This window comes from Pinus tabuliformis, chromosome 5_2 (assembly GCF_031772625.1).
Source record: "Pinus tabuliformis cultivar Carrire ecotype Pingquan chromosome 5_2, CPIR1, whole genome shotgun sequence".
NCBI lineage: Eukaryota > Viridiplantae > Streptophyta > Pinopsida > Pinales > Pinaceae > Pinus > Pinus tabuliformis.
In genome coordinates this window covers 296,883,323-296,908,854 of record NC_142306.1, presented here as the reverse complement: position 1 = coordinate 296,908,854, position 25,532 = coordinate 296,883,323, and the positions used below count along the sequence as shown (strand labels likewise).

Genomic DNA, 25,532 nt, shown 5'->3' with positions numbered 1-25,532 from the left:
CACAGGTTTCACAGCCATATGAGGTCATTTGTAGGTGATTTTGCTTCGTGGAAGTTCCAGGAGCCACTAGGGCCAAATCAGTTTAGGAGCTGCATTGGGAATTGTGCAGCCAGTGAATGTGGAACGAAGGTCATTCCTGAAGTTTTTCAGCATTCTGAATCCATTTCTACATCTCGTTTTTTCTTTTGAGGCATTCTTCTCACTGTTTAGCTTCAGGGAAGCTTTCAGAGCCACTAGGGCCATTTCAGTGCTTGAGCTGTTTGGGGGCTATGTTCATCCATTTTTGGTGATTCAAAAGCCTATGTCTGCTTTTTTCGACCTTCTGAGTCTAATGGTAGAGGTTTCAGAACCAATTGAGGTCATCTTCACCTTGAAATTCTCCATGCAAGTTTAAAGGGCCACTAAGGCCAATTGGGGAAAGTACTGTATAAGGTACAATTTCATTGTTTAGTGTTTGGGAAAGAGCATGGTTAGCTAATTCCTATATTCTGATTCTGTATTTATAGTCAGATCTGTCTTTCGAGACACTCATATTCTTGTATTAGCCTTTGTAGCATTTTTAATACAAGAGGACAAGCCTAGTTTGAGAGGCTTGGTCCAGCAGATGTAGCCTAGAAGGGGTGAACTGCTTTATCATTTTGATGTCTTTATTTGCTGAAGATGATATGCTAAACAAAATTGATATAAAGTGTTAAACATCAAATATACATAACTTGCATACACACATAATCACCTATTCAGCTGCAGAAAGTTATCTGTCTTATTCCGCAAGACATCAAACTTCAAGTATGTGTATGTCAAAGACTTCTAAGTGTTTACTTTGTTATTTCTTTAGGCAGACCCTGTAGAGGGCCAGGTAGCCTCTGGAACTCATGCTCTCTTTAGAGGTGACATGTCCGGTGAATGCCCCTACAGTCTATCTCTGTATAAGAAATAAGAAGTTTTTACATTTTCAGAGGTCACTTGGAGTGTATAGCTCACATTTGAAATTATGGGAAATGGATACCTTGCACCCTTAAACAAGTACATTCCATTTTCAGATCAATTGGCATATGAAGTTCTTACTTGGCAGAGTCCTCCAAACCGACATGAGCACCACACAGACATTCTTCACTCCCTTGAGCACTTGCATTGGTACATGAAAGACTTGGACAATCAGATGCAGTGCATAGAGCAACATCTTGGGATTCCTCCCTTAATGGGGGGCACAATTGGAGATAATAAAAACTCCATCTAAGTCACTGCCACAGACTTAGACCCATCTACCTGATTGTGTGTCATGGTCTTGCTCTATTTTGTTTACTATCGGCCAACATACTATTTTTTTGTATGATTTTGGACTACTCTACCACTCAATTATCTTACATCTCTTTGGAGAATTCATTTTTGGCTTTGGTTGAGTCTCTATGTGAGAGATCAATTTAAAACTCATAAATCTTTTATGTAATCTCAAATTTAGAAAACAATACAATTCACCGTACAATTTTTTTATAAAATATATTACAATATCATTAACTTGATGTGTATCAACTTTTATCAGGTATAATTACAATTAATAACAACTTACTTAGTAACTACTTTCCAATAATTAACTATTAATTATTTTGTTTTACACAAACCCAAATAAAAAATAAATATTAAATAATATCGAATACACATCAATTAAATTAAACCCAATGATATATATCATAACCTATAAAATATTTACACTGTTCAGAACTGCGTAGCATTTAATATACAAGGGAAGCTTATATGGTTTGCGCAAACTAACAATCACACTGGTGTTGCCAGCTTTCACTACCGGACTTTATTTTTCCACTGTCAACTAACATCACCTTCCACTACCCGAACTCTTTTTTATTTTTATCACTGTCAACGAATATCACGTGTCCAGATAATGTTTGCTTCCATGAACTTTAAGCCAATGAGAAAATGGATACTTGATTCAAGGGCCTGGTAGCTGATCATTCATGATCGTTCCGTGGCAGACCACCACTGTATAATTGCTTAATAATTCTGTTTTTCATAGTGTATATTTACACACAGTAATCTGAATATCTTCTCACCGGATTTCAGACAACCCATCTTTGCGTGCGATTAAGTTGGGTTCGCCCAAGTAAGAATGACAATAGAGTTGTTTTTAGTGTGATTTTTTGGTTATTAAAATTTTGTAAAAAAATTTAAAATAAAATTTGATTTATGTTATTTAAATTGGTTTTTTTATTATATATAAATTTAGTATTTTGAAAAAATTTAGTGTATTTGGACTATGCAAAAATTACTCATCAAAAATTTATAATTTCAATAAATTCTTATTCAATTTTAAAAAAAATAAACTAAAAAACCATTTTTTTTTAATCACACCAGCTGGAAATAAAAATAAACCACCGCACAGCTACCTTCTCCATATAACTAACCACTAAATATTATGTATATATTATTTATGACAATCGCAGCTAGCCTTGTCAGCGTCCACTACCTGAAGTCTCTTTCTTTTTCCACTATCCACAAATATCACGCTCTCAGACAATGCGCCTTCCATGATTTTTGATTTATTGAGAAAATAGATGTTATGCTATACCTCAATAAATGCCACAATCAAAAGCTTCAAAGCGTTGATCATTCGTGATGGTTCTTTGCCAAACCACCCTCATATAATTGTTTAATAATTCTTTTAGTTAAAAGAATTTTCTTCTTCCTTTGACAGTAGTATGAATCTCTTCCGTCAACTTGGCTTACTTGCACGAAATTAAGGATTTATGGAAATAGAAAGCCGAAATGCATGCACGCCTGAATTTGATGTTCCACAAAACGTTTTTTTATTTTTATATATTTTTTTCAGGTGAGTGATTTAGACAGAGATTAACTTAAACAATGTGTTTAGATGCACCTATTTCTTATAAATCTACTGGAAATATTTTATTTATGGTCATCATTATTCGGTAGATCCACCCGAAAGGAGAATTTTATATACACTGAAAAATACAAAGAAATATTGGAGTAAAGACATTCTAAAAAAAAAATAGTGTTATAGCACTATTATGCTTACAAATATCTTTGTATAACTAATTGCAAACCTACCTCAGGCTCACAATTATATATAAAACGTACTTGACAGCAAGATAAATAGAGTAGTCCAATTATTTTTATTTTTATTTTTTTTCTTCCGGAAACCAATGGAAATTTTGATAAAATTTGGGGGAAATTTTTGAAATTGGGTACCTAATGTATTTCCAAAAAAACAATTCCACCGTCAGATTTATTGGAAAAAAATCAACTGATTCCGAACAAAATTCACCTTCACCTAGTTAGACAATGCTAATTAAAATTCCCGGGCGCGCAGATGGGTTCTCGAGGAAGGTAGCACTGCAATAAATCGCCCAACGGCTGCCTTCTTTATATAGCTATTTACTAATTATTTAGTCTGCTTTTACGGAACTCGAAACAACCAATCCTTCTCCATATAACTATTTACTAATTATTTACTCTGCTTTTACGGAACTCGAAGCAACCAATCCTGGCGTTGTCAGCTTCCACTATCTGAAGTCCCTTTTTTCCCACTTCCAACGAATATCACGCGCTCAGACAATTTCGCCTTCCACGAATTTTAATTTATTGAAAAAAAAGATACTTCATTCAAGGGCCCGGAATCGCCCTTGAATCTGGAAATTGATAGATTCGAGACTTGCTGGATTCGGGCTTTCCAGGTAATTTCGTTTCGACTCCTCGCTCCTTTGAGTCGACTAATGCTAAACTTTAACTTGCTGCCAAATTGGAAGTGCAAGCTTACTAGGCGTTATTTCTTCAGTTTTCCACTTCCAAACTGGAAAACGAAAAACTCGACAATTTTCTGGGTTTTCCTGCTGAAGCACATAATTCACTGTTTCTGCCAGATTTAACGAAATTCGCTAAGTAATAGCACAACTTTGAAGTGTCTAGTGTTTGTTACGCCTCTTCAAATATTTTGGGCTTTTTTAACTTTAATTTATCAACTCCCAAGAAAAAGAAACAGTATATTGGGACTACTCTGCGAGCTCTTAAGTTTGAGCTTGAAAGAGAGAGTGATTATAGATATTCGTTTCGGTTGGGAAGCTTGATCTTTGTGCCTGTAAATGTAAGTCCACAACAAATGTCAAACTGTCGTTTATTTAATTTCGCTAGGAGTTCTAATTACTCTATGGTTCTGAAACCACACTTTTTCATTTGAACCGATATATAGCATGGCAAGGTTACGAAACTTTAATACGAGTCTTAAACTTTGTAATTGAAAATGCAATTCCACACGAAAGACCAAACCAGGTCTTTGCTATTTGCTTTAATTTTTGCCAATATGTTTCAGTAATGCATTTGGAATTAAATTTCTGTAAAGCCACACGATCCGAAATTTAAAGATTATTAGTTTTAGTTGACAGTATAGAAAAAGCCCATATCTAGTTCTTGAAAGTTTTTTACTGCAGAACATACAAATTTTCTCACTATGAAAAGAAAGGGGTGTGGGGGAGAGGATCTATATCAAAGCATGCCTATATAACTTTTTAATGTCATATGCCCTTTTGTTTTGACTGGAGAGTTTTGTAGAAGTACATTTAACATTTTAGAAGGGTACAAGAACTTATTGAGCTGAAATTTCAATTTACAAGCAGTCTTCAATCACAATTCTAAACCTATATCTGCAAATATGTGGTCCGCATATCAATTGTATTTCCTCTGGCACAAGATTCAGCATGAAAGGAGATAAATGATCAGTAGGCCTGCTATGGGACCTAGGAAAAGCTGTGCCACGGGTCATGAGAAAAGCCGTGCTGAACAGTTAAAACTTCCATTTATATGTCCTCAAGTGTTGGCACTAGACATGGATGGTTCAAGGTGATATGAAATACGATATATCATCCTTAATTTCTGATTTGGATAAATATTATGTATGCTGCAACTTTGGCCGCAGTATGATATATCATCCTTAATTTTTTATTAGAATAAACGTTATGTATGTTGCTACAACTTTGGCCATAGCTTGACATTGAGACATGGTTATTTCCGACTATCAGTCAGTCTACTTGGTTGTCTTGCTTTTCTATTACCTACTAGCAACATAAATATTTCAAGTGTTTATCTGGAACATTTTTTAATTGCATTTATTTGTGAGTTTTCTATATTTAGACAATGGTTTCTTATTTTTTCAGATTTTCCAAAGGATAATTCTATCCTTGTTGCAAATCCGAAAGCTAGAGGTTTTGCAGATACCATTATATTGACATAAATAAAATGAATGATGTATTGTTGTTCTCAGATGACCTCTATCTTAGACATGGTTTCTGACAAAGTTTAGGTCTACATTGTCGAAGCAGTGTGAATTTGACTATAAAACAAGAATGGATGGTGAGCAACTGACTACATTTTTGCTTTGTCGTATTTTTTAATTTAAAATATGCTTGTCCCTGACTTTTGTCTGCAATGCTAATTTTTCTGTTCTTGAATTGTATATAGAATTATTGACATGTTGAAGGATTCAATCACAAGGCTATCCTGGTTGGCTTTGAGCAGTCTTGAGATGAAGATATCGTTTATGGCCCTCTTGCAATGGTTGCTTCTGGTTCTCCTCTCACAAAACATTGAAGAATTGGTTTCCTTGGTTATACAGACTGCTTTTTCAGCTGCATTTCTGGGGTTTGCGATATATGCAATTTGGAGCACCAATCTCTGGCATCATAACCGAGTTGCAGAAGGTCAAAGGATTGTTGTAACGAGGGGAAATTTACTTACCGTTCAAATCATCACAGTAGTTCTAAGCATAACTCACTCCATGACCACTATTGTTCATTGCTGGGTTGCTTATCATGGCAGACAACGTCATGCCAGTTTTCCTCACATGGTGTTTCTATGTTCTCAAGCAATGACTTGGTCGCTTTCACTTCTTCTTATCAGTTTCGAAAAGAGGTCTGGGTCATCTTCACATCATTTTCTTTTGAGAGGCTGGTGGGTCTCTAGTTTCATCCTGTGGGTATATGAAATGCTTTCACGTGCAGCTTCGTTCATGAGTGACAACTCTCATTCGTTTCATATCATATTCAATGATTCCATATTGCTTGCGACTCTGCCACTAATATCAACACTTTTGGCGATTGCTATCCAAGGTTCTACAAAAGTAGTACTGATGGAAAATTCTGATACTCTTTCTAAAAATTTATTAACTGATAAATTGTCTCTCCCTCAGAAGAAGAACTCTGGAACCCTAACAAGTTATGCTGGCTCAGGATTTATAAGCAGGTTGACCTTTTTCTGGTTGAATTCTCTGCTGGCTGCTGGGCAGAATTATGCCATTAATGTTCAGGATATACCTATGCTTAGACCTCAAGATAAAGCAGAAAGTGTTTCTGCTCTACTCCAATCAAAGTTGCAATCAAGGCGATGTTCTCTTGTATTAGCTCTGTTACAGTCTTTCTGGAAGCAATTTAGTTTCACTGCTGTTTTGGCCCTTGCAAAATTGTCTGTGATGTATGTGGGCCCACTCCTAATACAGAGCTTCATAAATGTCACCACAAACAAAGAAGCTTTGTGGTACAATGGAACGGCACTTGTATTTGTACTGTTTCTAGCTAAGTTTTCTGAAGTAACTATAGATCATCAATACAATTTTCTTTGTGGCAAACTTACATTGTCAGTGCAATCATCACTAATTTCTAAAGTTTATCAAAAGGGTATATGCCTTTCAAATTCTGCTCGGCAAAGCCATGGAATGGGGAAAATTGTGAACTATATGTCAGTTGATGTGGATATAGTGACTAGGATGGTTAGAAGTGTCCATGACCTTTGGTCAATGCCAATTCAGATATGCATTGCATTGCTTATTCTCTTTGGCGTGATTCGACTTGCTGTGCTGGCTGGCTTGGTTACTATGGTAATTATAATGTGTTTTTGTCTATTTATAGCCTCTAAACAACAGAAATATATGACACAAGCACTATCTTCCAAAGATAACCGTATGAAGGTCACTAATGAAGCAATAAGCAACATGAAGGTTATTAAATTGCAGGCCTGGCAAGAATGGTTTCATAGGAAAGTTGAGGCTGCTCGCGCTAAAGAACGTATTTGGATAATGAGGGTTATGAATACTACTGCTATAAGTAATTTTCTGCTGTGGTTATCGCCTCTTGCAGTTTCTGTTATATCCTTTGCCTCATGCCTACTGATGCAAATAGAACTTACACCAGGCCGAGTTTTTACTGCAATTTTAACTTTTCGCATTCTCCAAGGCCCTCTGACATCCTTTCCTGGATTACTCAGTGCAGCAGCACAAGCTGTTGTTTCTTTTCATCGACTTGAAAATTATATCCACAGTGATGAGCTGAATGCGGAGGCCGTTGAAAAGCTTTACGAGGGAGCTGAATATGCTTTGTCAATTATAGATGGGTCATTCAAGTGGTGTCCTGAAGATGAAGGGCCGATTCTTAATAATATAAATTTATATGTGAGACCTTCATCTTTCATAGCCATTGTAGGGATGGTTGGCTCAGGCAAATCTGCACTGCTATCATGTATACTTGGAGAGATGGAAAAAATCACCGGAACTGTAAGTAAAATCCATTGTTGTGTGCATTTTTTTGCTATTTTTAGTTAAGTAGAGTGATCAATGTTGTCTGAGTGTAAATGTCATTATGTTATGCAGATCATGCATGCAAAACTTTTGAAGGAACAACCCATACCTTGTAGTTAAATACAATCTAACATAGTGGCTAACCTATTATGCTAGATTAAGGTTATGCTTATGAATCTAATTATTTGGAATTATGTGAGCAGAAAAGGTGTTATGCCAGTGAACGTAAAAACAAAGCAGACAGTAATTTTTGCAGATGAAACCCACATTGACATACTCTGAAGCATGTATTTACTCTATGAGATTAGTGCACTATATGATATTGGCTTCATATATTGCTTTGTATAAGAACAAAACAGGTTCGACCCTTTTCAGCTATGGTGTGATGCCTAGGGAGATCATGGGATCCATTCCTACTAAGTCCTGCGGGTTTACCAGTTGCTCAGTAATATTTGCTCTCTATCTAGATGCTTGATTTGTGTTCTAGCCCTGGTTTGATAGTGTTCCTAGAGCTTAGTCTTTATTCTCATTCTTGTTCGCTTTGGTGTGATGCCTAGGGAGATCATGGGATCCATTCCCACTAAGTCCTGCGGGCTTACAAGGGGATGGTTGCTCCATATGCTTTGCTTTCTATCTTGATGCTTGCTTTGTGTTCTAGCCCTGGTTTGATAGTGTTCCTAGAGCTTAGTATTTATTCTTAGTATTGAAGCTTGCTTCAGTAGTCAATCGTTCTCAAGGCATTATTCAAGTGTTCACTTGCTCCAATGCTTTGCATGCTATCAACAATCATAAATCTGATAGAACTTGGTTGAGTGAACACCATGCTCTATCACTGTATACTTTTTGTGTTCTTGTTTTGATGCTTGCTTCATGAGTGGTGAAGGATGGAATAAGGAATAGTGGACAACTGACTAAAACAAGCAGAGAAGAACAACATAAAACTGATTGGCACTCCACTAAATGACAAAACACAGTCGATATGCATTCGGCAACAGCATATACTCACTGACAATCCATTATATAACTTTTGAAGAACAATACAAGACTCGTTTACATTGGCAAAGAGCATAGAAATGATAAATCAATTGTTAGCCGAATATTGGGTTTAAAACGAATAAGCTATAAAGCTATCTGTATCAACAGGATTCGAAGGCCGAAACAGAATGGTCAAGGATTTGTAGCAGCATTGAAATGGAGGGCATATAGACTAGACATGTGAATTGCATGACCAATGACAACATCAGAATTGTGATACGAACGTTTAAAGAGATAAAGGACAAAACCAAGGTAAGTTGTATAAAGTAGCAAGTGGATTGGGGCTGGCAGAAAAGATATGACATGTTAAACGCATTATATAGAAGGAATGAGGTAGCAATTTTTATTGAGAATAATAGAGATAGACAAAGCATTATAGATGGAATGAATCCGCACAGGGTAAACTGACAGCCATTGTGTGTAACTTGAACATGACAATATTCTACCCACATCATACTAACTGGGTTGAAGGAAAATTAAATATAGTTCTGTAGCTGTAAGGGAGATAATTAGAGGTTATAACTTAGGAATAAGGAAAGGTGATTATTGTTAAAAAATAATATATTGTTAAAGTGAGGAGATGTGTCTTTTCAGATTTCCATTTTACAAATATTTATAAATAAAATATACATGGAGCCACAGTGAGAGTTGAATAACAACCTCCTTATTTATTGATGAGAGGTTTTATTATATTGGAGTATATCCTAATTGATGCAATAGTGATTGTATGAAAATGTGCATTAACGTATGCCTTTTGTTAATTATTGCATCTTTATGGTTTAGCCTTTATATTAGTGCATACTAAGTTTTTGAATGGTGACTTAGTTCATAACCTAGTGGGGTTGACCAATTTGTGTGTTAGTTTATCACTGTAAAATACGGAGCAATTCAAATCCAATGTTCCACCAAGTTTGTTGGGGCATGGGAGTGGGGAAATGCATCTTTGGGATGTGTGGAGAGAGTGTCATAGGGGGTCATACAGGACTTTGCCTTTCAAATCATAAAATAAATAAAAATTTAAGGGTATGGAAACATAAATGAAAAGTCACTTTGGTCGTGAAATGTTCTATAGTCCTAAAAAAGTTTCCCAAAAAGGGGGAGTCCAAGAATTATTTTGTTTAGATATTTTCCAGCTTAGTTATGTAGGGAACAAGTTAGCATGCCCCCCACCTTTGAGAGTGTGTTAGCATGCCCCCCACCTTTGAGAGTGTGGGCCCATGTAACACTATTCAAATTGAAAGTTTTGTTACCCACCAAAAGTGGGTGACCCCTAGGAGAAACTTTTTTCCTATTCATCTCTTCCATCCGGCATCCAATAGTCCCTAAAAGCCACTTTGTAGCCGGTGTCAGGTACCATTCATATCTCCACCATTTGCATTAGTCATATGCTACCTCGCCCATTTGTCAAGAGCACATGTTGGAAGGTGGGCTTTTGATCAAAAGGTACTTTATTCATTATGCAATTGGGTGCTTATGTTTGTTTGTATTTGGGCATTTTAACATGGATTATGGGGTGACTTGAAAGAAAGAAGGGTCTTGGCCATAGTTTTTGTCCCTCACCTTAAATGGGGGTTTAATTTTCTATCCTAGTCTAGTGGGAACACCCCTAATGGCCCATGGCTTTAGGAAGGGGCATTAGTTGGGAATCCATGATTGAGATAGTGTGTCCCATCTATCCCTTTTCCACACTTATCACTCCCCTCCATACATTACGAGCCCTTATTCCACCTCCCTTCTTTGGGTCAACTGACCATTTGTTCATTGGGATTCAGCATCCACACATCTTCATACCTCGGGTAGGGCTTGGAAATGCACCTGGGAAGGTTGATGCAACTAAAAGAAAACGAAAGAGCATATAATGGCCACAAGAAGAACAAAGAAAAATTAAAATGCAAAAGATATTCGGGACTTATAAAATAGCACGTGGGGGACAAAAGCCAAGCATGAGCTCTACCTCTATCATATGGCCATCACCCCATTCCTGGTCCAATATTACACTATCTCATAGAAGAAAAAGAACCCTTACATGTGCCAACCCCTGATGGGAAATGAATTGTCCCATCCTAAAGGGGGTAATAACTGTTATACATCATACGAAGCAAGCTCTCATTCCTTAAGCTACGAGTAGTAATACAAGGAAAATTCAAGAAAAAGTAAAAGGAAATATAGAGGAGTTGAAAAACAAAGCCCGAGGTAACTCATGCATCCACGATTGCTCCCTCCTCACATTTATACACCCAAGATGAGGTATTGCATCATAACTAGTCCGTTCGACCATGGAAGTTGGCCATGGAGTTCCTTTCCCCCCCTCTGTTCCATCATTATTCACATGACAGGTATTGATTGAAGGGAGGACTGAGGATGTGTCACTTACCTTTGAGGTTTGGAAATGCCTAATAGGGTCGTCTATTAGCCACTCTTACCTAGGGAGGTAACACCATTAAGTGACTAGGACCCAAATTTTGGAAGAGAAGCCACATATGAAGTGTTATTATGCCCATTTATTTCAAGCGTGTTCCACTTAGATGCACTAATGATTAATGTACCCGATGATGAAAGTTGCAGCATTGGATATTGTGTGAAATTGGTAGATGGTTCAATCTATAGGTCTCGACAACTTAATTGGGGTATAGTTCCTCTAGAGGGACATATTGACACCCACAAGTGATGCATTGAGAGCCATGGGACTCTAGCCATTTTTTAGCATCATTCACAACCATGGGCACCTTCAGCACCCATAGCTTTTGTACCTTGCCCTATATTATCCATGAGATGATGCACCTGGACCAGCATGCCCCCGGCCAGCTTAGCACTTCATGAGGGTCAGGCAGTTGTTCCAGGGCCCAAATGAGGTTTGTCTCATACCATGAGACACGGGAGGGCTAGCACCATCTTTAGTTCCCTCAACGTTGGAGCAGAGACAAAGATTTCACTACTTGAAGCCCCATGAGACCTATTTTTGTGCCCCAAACCATATTTAGTGGTCCACAAGATGATTTGCACCAAGACAGATGGGCCAACCCCTCCATCATGATTCTAGAGGTCCTTTACACTTGACATGGCATAAGAAGGCCTCAATGTCAGCCCTCTAGAGGCCCATGCATGCATGACGTCAATATTTCGGCCCTCTTGTTGGAGGTTTATCTTTATTTCAAATTGGTTAATAGGTCGGGTTTGTGTTCTTGAGGCTTTGTTGCACATTATTTTATAACTTTAGGGGCTTGTAGGCTAAATTACATGTTAAACCTCAAATATATTTGTGAGATGTCATTTCATCTCACATCATCACACTTCTTTGGATTTTTGACCTCTTAGAGAGACTCGCACTTCTTGTTCTCTTGGATTATATTGGATCTTGGATGCACTTTGACATTTAGAGCTGATTTTTGGATATTCTTTGGAGCTATTCTTGGCATTGTTACTGCAAAATCTAGCAGGCCTTGGAGAGTTAAAACACTACAAGACAAGAAATAGACAAAGTGCTAACAAATGGGGTAAAGGCCCTATTACCCACCACCAGTGAGTGACCCCTGTAGGAGAATTTTTCTCCTAGATTTGTCTTCATCCGACAGCCAACAACCCCTTGTAGCCACCTGATAGCTTTGATGTGCTACTATTCTCATATGTTTGAAGGTGGGTCATCCAACCTCGAAGGTATGATGTTTCATTATCTAATTGGGTGTTTATGCTTGTTTTTCTTGGGCACACTTGGGCATGGATTATTGGGTGACTTAGAAGAATGAAGGGCTTTGACTGTACTCTTGTTCCCTTACCTGAGCTTGGGGGGTTAATCTTGTATATTAGTCCAGTGGGATCTTATTTATTGGCTACTAGCTTTAGGAGTGGCACTACCCTGATTTTGGTTGCATGGCCCTGCTTCCCGACACCATATATCTCACTCCCATCCACTCATTACAAGCCCTTTTTTCACATTTCCCCATCTAGGTCCACATTTTTCCATTGGGTCCACAAGGTGTTAGCCTTCCCCCTCCCCTTCTCCACACCTTAAGTCGGGCTTGGAACGGTGCCCCAGAGGTTGATGTAGCTAAAAAGAAAGATACAGCGTAATATGGCCACATATAACAGGAAATGTACCACAAAATACAAAAGATAGCCGAGACAATAAAATTTAGCACATGGGAAAAAAGATAAACGTGAGCTCTACCCCCTAATATTTATGGCCATCACCCTAGTTTCTAGGGCCCCTATGAGTGCCCCTTGCATCGTTAAGGAACCCATGAATGTTCCAACCTCTGGTGGGTGATGAATTTCGACACCTCAAGGGGGTAATCGCTGCTATATCATACACATCATGCTCTCATCTGCTTGAGCCCCAAGCAATAAAATGATGAAAAATCGATAAAAGGAAAAAGGCAAATGAAGAAGGGTGGAAAAACAAAGGCCGAGGTAACTCATGTACCACGATTTCTTTTTCACATTCATACAACCAAGTTGTGGGCCTCCTTCATCATAGCTACCCTTGTACCATGATATGTAGCTTGGAGCCTTCCCTATGTCCCCACTCTGTTCCATCATTATTTCACATGCCACTTTCCATTTGAAAGCTTTACCTTGGACCTATTATTCCCTTAAAAGTTGAAACCACCTAATAGGGTCCTTCATTAACCTCTCTTTCCAAGGAGGGTAACACTAGTGGATGTCTAAAGCCCCAAATTAGGAAGGGAAACCCACTATGAAGTGTCCACTTATGCCCTTTATTTGCAAGATTATTTACTCAATTGCACTAATGGATTATTGTATTGGAAGGTGAGGAGATATGTTGGATCTTAGACAGGATTGTAGGTGGGTTTTCATCTTAGACTTGGCCTCCATATATGGGATCCAAGCTGTCCAAAGGATCACAACGGCATTTGTAGGGTGAGTGTTATGAGCCATGGGCCTTCATCCATGCAGAGCATTGATTGCCACGCCATGGGATTCTTCAGCACCACCATTTGCTTGCTCTTGCTCGTGCCCTAGTTATTCAGGGATGATGATGCACTTGGACCATGTTGCCCAACCGGCTATACATTGCACCCGACACTTGGCAGCTGATCCAGGGCCCAGAGGAGGTTATGTCTTTCATAGGCAGACATGAGAGGGAATGTGTCATCTTCTATCCCTCATTGATTGAGCATCGTCTTGATCATGAGCCATTTGGAGACCTATGAGACCCATTTGGAGCCCACCAAGCCCAAATAGGGGTTTGGAGATGTTTTGCAACATATGGAGGGCACCCCCTCTTCACCATCATTTTTTAGGCCCTCACTGTCATCCTTAGCACATGAGGCCTCAACGCTGCCCCTCTAGGCCTCCATGTCATCCTCGTGTGGGCTTAAGAGGGCTTATTCGATTTATTTCTTGAGTTATCATGGTTGGCTTGTAACCATGGGTGGGTTACTTAGCACATTAGGGAAAAGTGGGGCTTCATTTTTCATATTTTCAACTCTTAGCACTTGTATAAATAGAAGAGAGCTAGTCTCTCCCTAGCATGACACTTTGGATTTTCGATATCTCTTCTTGAGAATTGAGAATTTCGAACTTGCAATTTGAGGATGAATTTGGACAAGTTGGATGAATTTTGATGTTTGGTTAATTTTTCTATCTCCCTTGGAGCTTCTTTTTGGCATGATGATGGATGGATATGTTCTTCATTGTCTTTTAAGTGTTATTTAATGCTATATTGCTGATTTTGATTAATATCTAATACATGGAATATAGTCTCATGGTTAATAAAGTTCCCTAGTTAATGAAATATTGTTTAAGCATTGAAACTATTGGGAAATTTTGCATGTGTTCCTCATAGATAATTAAAGAATGAATGTTCCTAGGGGATTAGTTGCATATGCATTCTTGAAACTCCATTAACTATTGCCATTGAAGTGTAAATATCTAGAAGTTGTTTTGTTGTTTCTTCCATTAAAGGTAGTGAAATTTCTTCCAGGCCTTCTTGAAGAGCGAGTTTCCTTATCAAGGCTACCTTTGACTCCAATTCTCAATTGCTAGGTATTGGTCTTAAATCCTTGGTGATCACTCTCACATTGATCAATCATCTTTCTTTCACCTCCTTTTCACCTTATTTTCCTCATCCCTTTAAGGATAAGGAGGCCTCTCTAGGGATTGGTGTGAAATCCATTAGAGGAGTGTGCCTTGAATTTTGTCTAGATAGAACTCTTCTTTAGTGTCTCCTGTAGTGATTCTCAAGTTTTGGTAGATTTCCTATGGTGGAATCTCGAAAATTTGATTCCCTAGCCATCACACCAAGAGGGAACCCTAGAAGCTAATCCTTCAACTTGGGGATTCTTTAAAGGCATTTTCTTTAGTATTTGTTGGAGTAAATCATTAATTTCCTTTTCTCTTGTCTATCTTGACCTTGGATGAACTCATATCTCGCCAAATATATCAACCTTAGGTCTCATGTAGCCTTCCTTTTAAGGGGATTTTCATGGAAAGTCTTACTAGCTCGCACATTTATTAAACCTTTCCATTGAATGAGCCACCTTCCCTCACTTCAAACCCACCATAGATACATATCTATCACAAGTGAGTCATACTGGAACTCCTCCCGTCGGTGAAAATCTGAGAAGATTAGGGGACTTAGTTTGTGGTGACAGTGGGCCTCTGTCCCAAGTGTTGTTGTTTCCTCTAGCTTTTTCCTATTTACAAGGCCTGCTAGTTTGTGCAGAAATAGGCCCAATGCCACCTCAACCAAAACCCCCTGCTTTTACAGATTTTTACTGATGGGATGAGTCCCGGAAAGAGAAGAAGAAATCAATTCTAAGATAAATAGGTTGTAGATAAGGTATAAGATGATTTCACTAGGGCTTATCCAAGAGAGATACACAATATAAGTTCAAAGGCTTCTTTAAGGAAGCAATTCACTCTCAATGAAAAGACCTAGAAAAGGAAGGTGCAAGACCTAGGGTTGGAAGTATTTAATGATGATGGGAGTTGTAAAGGTCAAGAACAAAGAGAAAAGGTTCCTTGTGATGGATTCCAATAATTACAAGGCTCATGAAACCTTCAAGAAAGTCCTCAAGTTGAGGAAGAAGAAACTAGGGTTTCCCTCTTAGGGAAACACCTAGGGAAAGATATTTTATGGATGAAACTTGAGTGGATGCCCACCAAAATGATAGGTCATGTAGTCAAGACCTAAATTTTGATGTTTAGGCTCTCAAACCACCAAAAACCCTCCTCCCTAGAATTTTGCTCTAAGCCCTAGATTCTCCTTCCTAACCTTAAAAGGACCGAATTTAAGGAGATAAATTTTGTGTAGGAAATTTCAAGATGATCACCAAGTTATAGGACTAGTGCCTTGTCCTATGGACATATGGAGTCTAGGATGCTTAAGATAAGCCAAATTTGTTCCCGAGGAGGCTGAAATTTGATGCCCTACCTATCGAATTTCCCGTATTTACCCATTCAATGGAAAAATGGAGTTTCATCGGAGAGATACAAGGAGATCACCACTAGGAACATTCATTAAATGTTATGATGAGTATTGCATACAACATTCATTTAGATATTCTTCAATAAATTGAGCTTCAACAAATTAGGGCACAAAATTTTAACCTAGAATCAATAGTTCCATGCATTAGACATTAAATAAAAGATATTCAGCGATAGGATTCACTTACAAGATAACATGCAATATATTCTTCCATTAAACCAAAAATAGCTCCTAAGAATATCCAAAATCAATTTCCAAACATGAAAGTGCATCTTGTGATCTCCATTCACCCACAATAAGAAAGTGCGAGTTCTCTAAAGAGGTACGAATTCACTAAGTTGATAATGAGAGAGATCAAATGAGGCCTCTCCAATATATATGTCTCCAATGATGTCTAATTTTAGCCTGTTATCCTCTCAATTAAAAGAATAATGGGCAAATACTAGGTAAGGTCACAAGATGACCTTATAGTCAATGTGAAAAACATGATAATTAACCCATAGGAGGGACGAAATTCTAATGTCATGCTTGCATAGGCCTCCTTTAGGCAAGCATAGGGCTCCTCTAGTGCCAAAGTGAGTGTAGAGGGATCCTAAAATCAAGGTCTAAGGGTTGGCCTCTAGAATTCCATGCAAATCATCTTGTGGGCCCTAGTTTTGGGTTTGGGGCACAAAAGTTGGTCTCATGGGTCTCCTGGTGGTGAAATAGCATAGTTCTGCTCCAACGTTGAGGGCTTTGAGGATGGTGCTAGCCTTCCCATGTCTCAAGTGGTGAGTAAAATCTCATTTGCGCCTTGGATTAGCTGCAAAACCATGTGATCACTGCTAAGTCAGCAGGGGCATGCTAGTCCAAGTGCATCATCTCTTGACCAATATGGGGCAAAGTGTAAGCCTGTTGAAGTGCTGAGGGTGCCCATGGATATGAATGATGCTCTAAAAGTGACAAGGGTCCCATGGCTCTCAACGCTTCACCTATGGGGTGTCATATGCTTCTCTAGTGGGCTTGGGTCCCAGTTAAGTTGCCAAACCCATGATGAAAACAACCTGCCAATCACACACAATATCCAGTGCTGCATCTCTACCATTAGGTACAATCATCATTAGTGCATCTTAGTGGACCAAGCTTGTAATAAAGGGGAAAATGACACTTCATACAAGGCTTTGATCACGTAATAGTGTTATGTCCCAAGGTAGGAGTGGCTAATTGACGACCTTATTAGGTGTTCCTAGCCCCTAAGGGGAAAGATAGGTCCCTAGTATCTCCTTCAATCAATAGGTGTCATGTGAATAATGATGGAATGGAGGGGAAAATGGGTCTTAGGGCCAAATTCAATGGTTAAATGGGTAGAAATGATGAGGAATTCCACATTTTGGGCGTACAAATGTGAGGAGGGAGAAATCATGGATGCATGAGTTACCTCGGCCTTTGTTTTTCCACCCTTCATATTTCCTTTTGCTTTTTCCTGATTTTTCTTTGTATCACTACCCAAAGCTCTAGGAAATGAGATCATGCTTTGAATGATGTGTAGTAGTGGTTACCCCATTAGTGGTGGGACATTTCATCGCCCACCAGGGGTTGGGACATGCAAGGGTTCCTTCCATGATGTGGTAGGGTAACATTGGCCTTAGGAACCGAGTGATGGCCATAATGATAAGGGGTAAAGCTCATGTTTGGCTTTTTCCCACATGCTAATGCTAATGTACCAACCATATTTTTCATTTTATAATTTTCTTTCTTTTGTTTCTTACTTGTGGCCATGATATGCTCTTTCCTTTTCTTTTAGCTGCATCAACTTCCTAGGGAAAAATTTCCAGGCCCGACCTAGATATGTGGAAAAGGGGAGAGGGTATGCTAAATCCCAATGGAACCATGGTCAAGTGGACTTGAAGATGGGAGGTGGAGTGTAGGGATTGTAATGTACGAAGGGAAGTGATAAGTATAGAATGGGGAAAACATAACCATGCTATCTCAATCATGGTTTACCAAGTATTGCCCTTCCTAAAGCCATGGGCCATGAGGGGTGGTCCCATTGGACTAGGATAGAAAATTAACCCCCCATTCAAGGTGAAGGAACAAAACCATGATCAAAACCATTCCTTCTTCCAAGTCACCCCATAATCCATGCCAAATGCTCAAATGAAAAACAAGCATAAGCACCCGATTACATAATGAGTAAAGTACCTTTTGGGTCAAATTGACCACCTTCCAACATGTGCTCTTGAAAAATGGGTGAGGAAACATACAACTGAAGCAGGTGACATAGATAAGAATGACACATTGCATCAGTTACTTGGTGGTTGTCAAGGGTTGCTAACTACTGCCTGGAAGAGACGACCAGGAGAAAAAATCTCCTATGGGGTCATCCACTTTTGGTGGGTAGCATATGGCTTCAACTGGGACATGAGCTCACCATAGAGCGCATGGTCCATGTACTCGAAGAAGGAGTTCATGAGAATTTCATCAATCTTCTAGGATCACAGATCTGTATTTTGCACATCACAATACAACTATTTGGGAGCATGTGCATTGGACATACTTTTATTGCCCATGTTTTTCATCAAATAATAAAACATATAGAAAAGTAAATCTATTCCAGGTGCAATCTAATCTATATGTAGTATAATCTAGCATGAGAACATAATATGATGGTGTTAGATATGCAAAAGAAATATGAAATGAAAACTACATTACTATGCATAACATTCACACCATGCATGACCTAGGTATAGTCATATAGCAAATGTAACCAACATATTATTAAATAAATGTAGCAACATTTTCTCCTATGAATGATTATGAGGCAGGGCACCCAAATATCACATTTTCCATTGCAAAATTTACTTGACGAATGGTAAGGTGGGAGGCAGGAACATATGAGAATCACGTATCAAGGATCATGGATGAGGAGGGCAAAGAGGAATCCACCTTGCACCACCTTTATTGCACCAAAAGAATGGAGAATTTAGTGACCAAGCTCATAAAATTTTGATGAAGAGAAAGCTCAAGCATATCCCCCTTATGACATGAAGAGATAGAAGGCCCATACATATCCATAATCACATCATCCTGATTGTTAAGGAAAGAACAAGTTGTGCTACAATCATCATATTTTGGGAAGAACCACAACCCCCTTTCAAGGTGTTGAGGAGATTCCTCAATTTCATGGCTTCCAAGAGATTCATTAAGAGGGCAATCAAGCTCTTCTTGGCCACTAATAAAATTTGGATGAGGATCATCATTTGAAGCATATAGAATAGGCCCTTCCAGTGAGCCATTTCTTTAAATTTTCATAAGATTCAGATATGGAGTTGCCAAGGTGAACTTGAAATGCCTTGAAATATGCTTGCTTCACCCTACAAGCATTGACTTTGAGGTTTAATGAAGAAAAAGGGCTTCATTCTTCCAATGGAGTTGCCAAATAAAGATCTATATTATCGGTAGGGATAAAGCTAACTCGCTTCGTCCTTGACATTGACACCAAAAATGTTACTGCAAAATATAGCAAGCCTTGGAGAGCGAAACCCTGCAAGGAAAGGGCTAGACAAAGTGCTAACAATGGGGTAGAGGCCCAATATCACCTCAGCCAAAACCCACTGCTCTTTATGGATTTTCATCGATGGGAAGAGTCCCGGTAAAAGAGGATGTAAAAAATAAAAAAAAATGTTGCAGCTAATCTGGTTATTATTCACCTATCGTTAAGACATTATTTGTCTTCTGTAAATTATATACAGAAAATACTGAATAAAACACTGTTGCAACTTCACCAAAATTAAATCACAAGAACTGAGAAAATATCACACACAAATAATAGACACCGATATTTTTGGACAAATTGTCCCTGGAAAAAACCCACCGTGGGAAAACCAGTTTTGCAGATGAGGGTTTTATTATTCTTCAGAAAACTAAGGATTACATAAAATTCTTGCCTCTTACTAGCAAAGCTCTGGCAATATTTTTCCTTCACTTCTATTGGCCAAAGTGAACTACAAAATCCTCTGAAAACAAACTCGACCCTCTTTATGCAACTCACACTTCCTCCTGTTACTCACATAGGCCACTGGAAATGTACACTGACTCTTCTTGAAGCTCAAATTTCCTCCGGAAAATATATCCAATGAATTTCTCCACCTCCAACAACTCCAGAAACGCACTCGCACTGCTTCCAGGAAATCAATCTGGCAACTAGCAATAAAAACGAGCCTTTAACAACTCACACTGGATAAACTAGCAATTCGCGTTGGCTAATTTGTCCTCACTCTTGCAAAATAATTCGACCTCCTTCCTTCTCTTAGAAAGCTAGACTCTCTATGAAGAATTTCTCTAGAAATTCTCTCCTCAATTTCTCTGGCTGAAACCCTGCTGCTGGTGTCATCCACACTATCACTGTGCCCTTGCTATCACTACAATTTTGCTTGTTCAAATGATCTCCAAAAGCCGCATCAATCTGCTCTTATAATCTCTTATTGAGAAATCAATGGCCATGATCTAATTCCAATCGATGGCTAAGATCATATTGACTTTATTCAATCACTTTTCTAGAAGTCACTAGAAAAAAATCGGTTTCTCAATTAATCTCGATTAATTAACCACTTCCCCTCGTTGGATGCCAAATTAAATTCCACATCCAATGAGTACCCATTATGCATACTTTTGAGAATACCCACATTGATAAAAGTTGAAGATAAATTTAAAAAGTGTGTTCAACACACTTTTTAAATTTATCTTCAATTTTATCAATGTGGGTATTCTCAAAAGTATGCATAATGGGTACTCGTTGGATGTGGAATTTAATTTCTCATCCAACAAGTGCCTACACTTGAAATTTGAGTAAATCTATAAGGAGATAAGCCAAAAATACAATTAAAAAAATAGTTTTCTTCTTTTCCCTCCAAAATTCATAACTCTTATTTTATTATTTTAACTATTATTTTATTATTTTTCGTTAGGAGGCCACTTTTAGGCTTAAATTTCCTCTAATGTATAATAAAACTAAACTCCATAGCTTATTAACCCATAAAAATCAGATGGAACTCGAAAATTCCATCTCCAGGTTATTCGATAATAAAAACATGATAAGTCATAGTAATTAATAAAGTTTATAGGTACGATAGACCAAGGTTAGTCTCAACAGATGTTCATCATCATCATCATCATCATCATTTATGTATGTATGCATGTATGCCAAAGAATAACTTTGTAGAATTCTCCTATTCCCTGAGATCTTGGATGGGGAGTAGTATTAACCAGTGTTGCAAAATGTGATTTATTGCCAACATCACACACTTTTCTGCATCAAACCCTTTGGCGATGTTATCACAAAGAAAAATGTGCACATTTTCCCTTTGCAATAACATTTTACACTTTTCAAAAAGCACAATATATCGTGCACCATACCAAAAGAGTGCCCATCCATGGACAACCCTTACTTTAAAGCAGAATTTTTGGTTCATTTTGCAAAAAAACAGAGGACAAAGGAGGAGACTGGTTTGTCTTGAACCAAGGGTGTGGATTTATGTGTAAATTCATTTATTTGATGTTGTTATTACTTATATGTTTAAAAAATTGAAAAAAAATGGATAATTTGTGTTTTTTAGTTTTGTCGATATTTTTTATGCTTTCCCTGATTTCCTCTATGATGTCAATGTTTTCATTTTTGGACCTATTACCCACGAAAAGTGGGTACCCCTAGGAGAGAATTTCTCCTAATCATCGTCTTCCAGCCGGCAACCAACAACCCCTGACAGCCACCTTGTAGCCGATGTGATGTGCCACTTGCATCAGTTGTGTGTTTCCTCGCCCATTTGTCAAGAGCACATGTTAGAAGGTGGGTAATATGACCCAAAAGGTATGTTATTCATTGTGTAATCGAGTGCTTAAGTTTGTTTTTCATTTGGGAATTTGGCATGGATTATTAGGTGACTTGGAAGAAGGAAGGGTCTTGAATGTCGTTTTGTTTTGTTAATTTTAGGCAACAATGGTATGTTCTATGCTTTAGAGCAATTTTACTTCAATTTCTTTATTAGCCCAATATCAATATCCAGATTAGCAATCACATCAACATGATAGTAAAATGCAGATAGAACATAAACATAAACTGTGGAAGACAAGCCAAGACAAGAGGACACAAGATATGGCACCAGCGAGGGACAAACCCCAATGTGGGGAAACCCTTGATCAATTCTTCTTTTAGTCTTCAATAGTTCAGCAGAGGGAGATAGTACAATTTACAAATATGATATTTTGTAACAGTAATAAAAGAGCCCTAACCAGAAAAGTCAACGCTGGTCAACAGGGTAGATTTGACCTCAACAAAATGGTCAACTTCAGTCAACTTCGGCCTCCAAACAACAAGATGAATCAGCCCTCAAAACAACCCAAAACAGTCCAGTCAAACCTGGTCAAACAACCAACCCTGTGGTCAACCCTAACTGCAGTCAACGCTGGTCAAAGTCAATGTTTGACCTCGATTTTTGTGTCCGAAAACGTGGCTTGCCCAAGCAGAAATATCTCACCCAAAAACATAGTCAAACAAGTCAATGTGGCTGGTCAACGCTGGTCAAAACACTTCCTGAAATTTGGTCAACGTTGGTCAACACCCAAAACAAAATGTTGTCCTCCTTTCCTTCGCTAGTGTGAGAGAGAAATCTGCCCAGAAAATGTGTACCCAATCAGATGAGGAGAGAGAGAGATGTGTTAGGATGAGTGTGTCCAAATGAGGCTAAGGCATCATGTATTTATAGCAAACGTTGAGGATGAATAAATGTGACTGTTGGGTTTCTGAGCCTACATAACTTTGCTGTCCGACCTTGATAATTTGTCCATAATCAAAATAAATTCATAACTTCATTTGTAAATGTCGGAATTGGATGATCTTTAGATCAATCCTACACCTTTTGGAGAGAGGAATCCAAGAAAAATATCGGTTATCATAAATAAGATGACCCATGTAGAGTGTGGCCCTAGTTGCCAATTTTAACACTCCCTCTCAATTAGGGAGAACTCCATCTGCTAGTCCATCTGTCAGTCTGTACTATCTCTGCCATCAATACATTGCTCTGCTATGCTGAACTATGAAGAAGAAGAAGTGATTGAGAATGTATCATACCATTCTCTACTGACCCAAAGTCAGACCCGAGTAAAAGAGTGTCTCTTACTACTCTTACTGACCTGAAGTCAATTCCAATCAAAAGAGAGTGTCTCATACCATTCTCACTGACCCAAAGTCAGTTCCAATTGATCCCAGATCAATATTGGTCATCCTAGCATAGGGAGTACAGTAGTACACGATGCGTCCATTGGTAGTACTATGGTCCCTATCTTCATTTCCCTACTCATTGGCCAGATGAGAGGTACTTCCCATGAATCTCAGACTGCATGGGTAGGATGTCTCAGCAGGAGAAGGATGAACCACTCATCCTGCCTACATGTCATCAAGGGGTATCACAGGGAAACGCTGAACCACTCACCCTGTACACAACAAACCACTAGGGGAAAGTTGAACCACTAACCCTATGGTTTTTCATCGCTCCAAGAAGTACCCCGAGCCCCTTGGAGCTCCCAGAGCTCAATGTCCATATCATACAAGACCCTCATAAGAGGGTCTCTCCACGACTCCAAGTCGTTCTCGAAAGGCCAAGAACTTGACCTTTCCCAGGGGCTTTGTTAGAATATCGACGACTTTCTCATCAATCCCAATGTGATGGAGCCTTATTGCTTCTCATTGTACCATATCCCGGATAAAATGGTACCTGATATCTATATGCTTGGAGCGATCATGAAACACGGGATTCTCTGATAATCGGATCCCACTCTAGTTGTCGCAGAGGATCATGGTGGTATCCAACACATGTCCAAACAGCTCACTGAAGAGCTTCCTCAACCAGACAGCTTCACAGGAGGCCATACTAGCAGCTATGTATTCGGCCTCAGTGGTGCTCAAGGCAATCGATTTCTGCTTCCTGCTCATCCAGGATATCGAAGCAAAACCCAAAGAAAAACAACATCCAGAAGTGCTCTTGAGATCTACCATACTGCCAGCCCAATCAGCATTAGAATAACCATGCAACTTCACATCTCAGCAGTGTATCTCAGTCCATGAGTGATTGTGCCCCGAAGATATCTCAGAAGATTCTTGGCACCAATCCAATGTATATGATGAGGCTCAACCATATATTGGCTCAATGTGTTAACTGCAAAACATATGTCCAGACGAGAGTTCACCAAGAACATCAGTGCTCCTATGAGTTGACGATACTCAGAAGCATTTCCCAATTCAGGTCCAGCAGCACTACCACATAACTTCTTAAAGTTAAGTTCCATTGGGGTAGTCACAGGCTTGTAGTCTACCATCCCAAATCTTTCCAATATCTTTACAACATATTTTCCTTGAGATAGGAAAATTTCACCTGGCCTTTGCCAGACCTCCAACCCTAGGAAGTAGTGCATCGGTCCTAGGTCCTTCGTCTCAAACTCAGAAGCCAACTCCCTCTTACATTTGTTAATGAGAGGGTTTTCACCTGTCAGAAAGAGGTCATCCACATAAAGTACTAGAATGAGAGGTTTATCATTTTCAACCTTAAAGTAAAGGTTCAGATCGACTTCACTTCTAGTGAATCTCAGCTTCATTAGATAGTTATTGATCCTCTCATACCAAGCTGGGGTGCTTGCTTCAAACCATAAAGAGATTTCTTCAACCTACATACATGAGATTCCCGGTCATGAACCTCAAACCCCTCGGGTTGTTCCACATAGACTTCCTCTTTGATCGAACCATGCAAGAAAGTAGTCTTGACATCCATTTGATGTAGGTTCCATCCTTGCAAGGCAGCAAGGGCTATGATCGAGCGGATGGTGGTGTATCGGGCAACAAGTGCAAATATCTCATTGTAATCTATACCTTCCTTTTGAGAGAAGCCTCGAGCAACAAAGCGAGCCTTGAACTTCTCTTCACTTCAATCAGCTCCATGCTTGATTTTGTAGAGCCACTTAGAGGTGACAACCAAGTTTTCCTGGTGTCTAGGGACCACATCCCAGATATCATTCTTCATAATTGACTTGTATTCTTCATTCATAGCATCCTTCCATACTTGTTGCTTCACGACTTCTTCAAATGATGAAGGTTCATTTGGAATGATAGTGCTCATGACAGTCAAGTATCCTTGATACCTGTTCAGCGTCTTGCTTTCACAGAAAGTCCCCTTTGGTGCAATATGTCTCTTGGCATCTTCAAGAGTCTCCCTAAGACATGAGGGTCTCCTCTTGGAGGGGGAGGGCCCTTGAGGAGGAGGATCAACAAGATCAATAGGTTCATCAACATTCAGCATCGTTTCATCTTCTTTTGCATTCTGTTTTCCAGTGTTAGCTTCTTTGTCATTCCTTGGGATAGGAAGGTTGTTGATCTTTCTAAGGGCCATATCTTCGTCGAAAGTGACATCATGACTTACCTCAACTTCCGTT

At 38.9% G+C, this 25,532-nt stretch overlaps 1 protein-coding gene across 1 annotated transcript in view; it reads left to right on the top strand.

Moving 5' to 3' along the window:
• The first annotated feature begins 3,281 nt into the window (after positions 1–3,281).
• Positions 3,282–25,532, top strand: part of LOC149158726 (putative ABC transporter C family member 15) — a 399,865-nt gene continuing 377,614 nt past the window's right edge. The window contains exons 1-3 of the mRNA XM_089436293.1: positions 3,282–3,707; positions 5,288–5,376; positions 5,485–7,567. Coding sequence (XP_089292419.1) covers positions 5,495–7,567 — 2,073 coding nt within the window. The 5' untranslated portion in view covers positions 3,282–3,707; positions 5,288–5,376; positions 5,485–5,494. The remainder of the gene's footprint in view (positions 3,708–5,287; positions 5,377–5,484; positions 7,568–25,532) is intronic.